At 42.4% G+C, this 2,887-nt stretch overlaps 1 protein-coding gene across 1 annotated transcript; it reads left to right on the top strand.

The window, feature by feature from the left end:
• Positions 1–247: 247 nt before the first annotated feature.
• On the top strand, positions 248–1,507 carry foxd7 (forkhead box D7). Its single transcript, XM_020936877.2, has one exon. It carries the CDS (start codon positions 248–250, stop codon positions 1,085–1,087), a length of 840 nt encoding a protein of 279 aa, XP_020792536.1. The 3' UTR covers positions 1,088–1,507.
• The last annotated feature ends 1,380 nt before the right edge of the window (positions 1,508–2,887 follow it).

Below are 2,887 nucleotides of genomic sequence, written 5' to 3'. Positions count from 1 at the left end.
ACGCACCTTCTCCTCTGCGCGCACAGACCTCACAATCGTGAGTTCATGCAGGACCAGGACTAACGATTTTTAAACGTGACGATACCACACGGATGCATCTTACGTGGCAACACGAGAGTTAACGACTCTGAACAGTTTGGTGATGGTGAAACGTGCGTAAAAGTGGTCGGTGGCGGTAATCTTGACCCACCTGCCGCAGGTGTCACTGCTGGTTCCAATCTCTCGACTATGTGCCTGGTCTGGAGGCATGGAGGACGCACTGATCGATGTTGTGGGAGAAGGAGTGAAGGATCCCGCGGAGGACGGGCCTCAGGATCAGTCCAGCCCGGAGGTTCCCGGTGACTGCCCCGCTGCCGTGTGTCCGACACCCAAAGCCAAAGGACCTACGTCTGTCAAGCCGCCGTACTCGTACATAGCGCTGATCACGATGGCAATTCTTCAAAGTCCGAAGAAGAGACTAACCCTGAGTGAGATCTGCGACTTTATCAGCCACCGCTTTGCTTACTATCGTGAGAAATTTCCCGCGTGGCAAAACTCCATCAGGCACAACTTATCGCTCAACGACTGCTTCGTGAAGATGCCACGGGAGCCTGGGAACCCTGGGAAAGGCAACTATTGGACTCTGGACCCAAACTCTGCGGACATGTTCGAGAACGGCAGCTTCTTGCGCAGACGTAAACGTTTCAAGCGGCAACATTTCCGGTTCGAAGCGCTCAAGGAGCAGCATCTGGAACCTAGTGTGCTGCCGGGCTTTACGCACGGAGCTTACGGACTTGGAACAGGGACTGTGCCGCTACCCGGACTGGAACTGTACCCATATTTCCAGCACGCACCATCTCCATGTTCCGCATCCATCCCACCCGTGAGCAGTCTACTACCGGCGCTGTCCAGCTTCTTCTCCCGAGGCGCGCTCTCAGCTAAGGCTCTGCTGCACGCACAGCCTGTGGCGCGGTGCACATACTCCGCTCCACTGGGCCCTGGGTACGGTCCCCCGCTCTTTCCTCCCGCGGCTCCTCAACTTCTCTCGGTGCAGGAATATCACAAAATCCAGGAAGAGCGCACTGTGGCCCCTCTGCCAAAACAGTGATTCCGCGCTCACTGACTATTCTCAGGTAACGGACTTTATCTGGACCGTGACCCTAAAGACTGAAGAACGCTGTACATAAAGACCCTTCTTACTCTGTCACATTCTTCATCTGACATAACTCTTTTATTAAAATATTTAAATAACGTTTCTGGAACATAATAAAGCTTGATATTAAAGCTTCATTTGCTCTCAAAGTGGATTTATTTTGGTCGTAAACCACAAATGTCCATCTTGATTTGTATTAACATGTGATCATCACTATAAACTAAACTAAATAAAGATAATGGATAAGTGAGGCATTAAAACGTCACCACGCTATTAAATGAAACAAAACATTTCAGTTGTGTAGCCTATGTGTAATAATATGACCACAGCGCAAAAAAAAAAAAAAAAAAATATCACTGCTCTTTATGTGGCCCAGACGCATAATCTGACGTCCCATTATCTGGGTCGGACATGTCTCTTGTCTGTCACTAAACCCGCGTTTTGACATATCACGTGACACTCAGGTGCACTTTGGCTTCGGCGGATTAGCGCGTGAAATCTTGATGCTGCGCTCAGTGTGGCCTCAGCGCTGGAGGCCTTCAGCCCGGCTCCGTTTACTAATTATTTTCAAACGACGTTTTGGTATTCTATACCATACTGAGTTATTTATGTTAAGCTGTACTGTATTTTGTATTTTAAATGGATTGTTTCATAAATTGTACGATTGGTAACTCACTTAAATAAATTAAACAAGGCCTACCGCGTTCTTGTCTTTCCATGATACCAGGCCTATATTTATTTTAATAAGTCTACAAAGACTTGTGTCAGTGTGAATTCGTGTGTCCAAATACCAGGAACAGTTCAAATAGGCTCTAGCTACCCCAAATAAAATAAGCTATTGTTTTCTTTTTGCAATATTTTAGACAAACAGGCTGCTAAAATATTTTAAACTTGTCTAAACATTCAAATTCATATTAGCCTATTTATACTTCATATCCTATCACATAAAACATAGGCATATTTGTAATATTTGTTGATATAGACTAATAAAAAAAGATCACCTGTCACAGTGATAAAACTGGGGGTTTATGTTTTCTCAATTCAACAACATAAAGTGATTTAACCTAAACAAATGACTTATATTGATTTACTTTATTATATTTTAACCAGTAACTTATACTTATGTGGGCCATTTGTTTCTATCTTCTAATCTGTCAGACGTGTTATTAGCTTTATGTTCCAGTTAGGTCTCCACAGCTCTGATAATAGTCCAATAATTGGATGTTGTGGAGCATGGAAGTATTTATTTAATTCTGCTCTGAGCTTGGTTAAATTTGATTAGCGAGCTGAGGTCCACACGCATGGGTTCAACTTTATCCAAATGAAGAGAGTGTACCTGATGAGCCCAGCTTCAGTTCACTCTGGTTTGCGGGTTTGTGGAGTTCAACCAAAAGATAAAGTTCTAATATTTGAGATAAAATGTGTGGATGGATTAATAATAAAAAAAAAAAAAATCACACACTGTTCCCTGAAAACCATACAATCTACACTGATTTAAGTCAAAGAGAAAGCAAACTAGATTTTGTAAATGTGACAAAATTATTAGTTATTTTCAGACCTTTTATAATGGAATGGGCTGATGCAATGACTTGTCGTAAATAATCAGAATAATTGATACATTTTGAAAGAATGCGTAAAACTTTGTCAATGTAAATGATTAAAACTTATGATGTTGCTTTAAAATTAAATCACACATTTTTTTCACATACAACTATTTAAACATCACATATCTGCCACAATATACTGCAGACTAAT

The sequence above is a fragment of the Boleophthalmus pectinirostris genome, unplaced genomic scaffold, assembly GCF_026225935.1.
Source record: "Boleophthalmus pectinirostris isolate CB_2022bp ecotype Guang Dong unplaced genomic scaffold, ASM2622593v1 HiC_scaffold_17, whole genome shotgun sequence".
Lineage (NCBI taxonomy): Eukaryota > Metazoa > Chordata > Actinopteri > Gobiiformes > Gobiidae > Boleophthalmus > Boleophthalmus pectinirostris.
This window is presented reverse-complemented; position numbering and strand designations above follow the sequence as displayed.

Coding starts and splice junctions, on each gene's coding strand:
- foxd7 (XM_020936877.2), top strand. CDS start 248: ATGGAGGACGCACTGATCGATGTTGTGGGAGAAGGAGTGAAGGATCCC.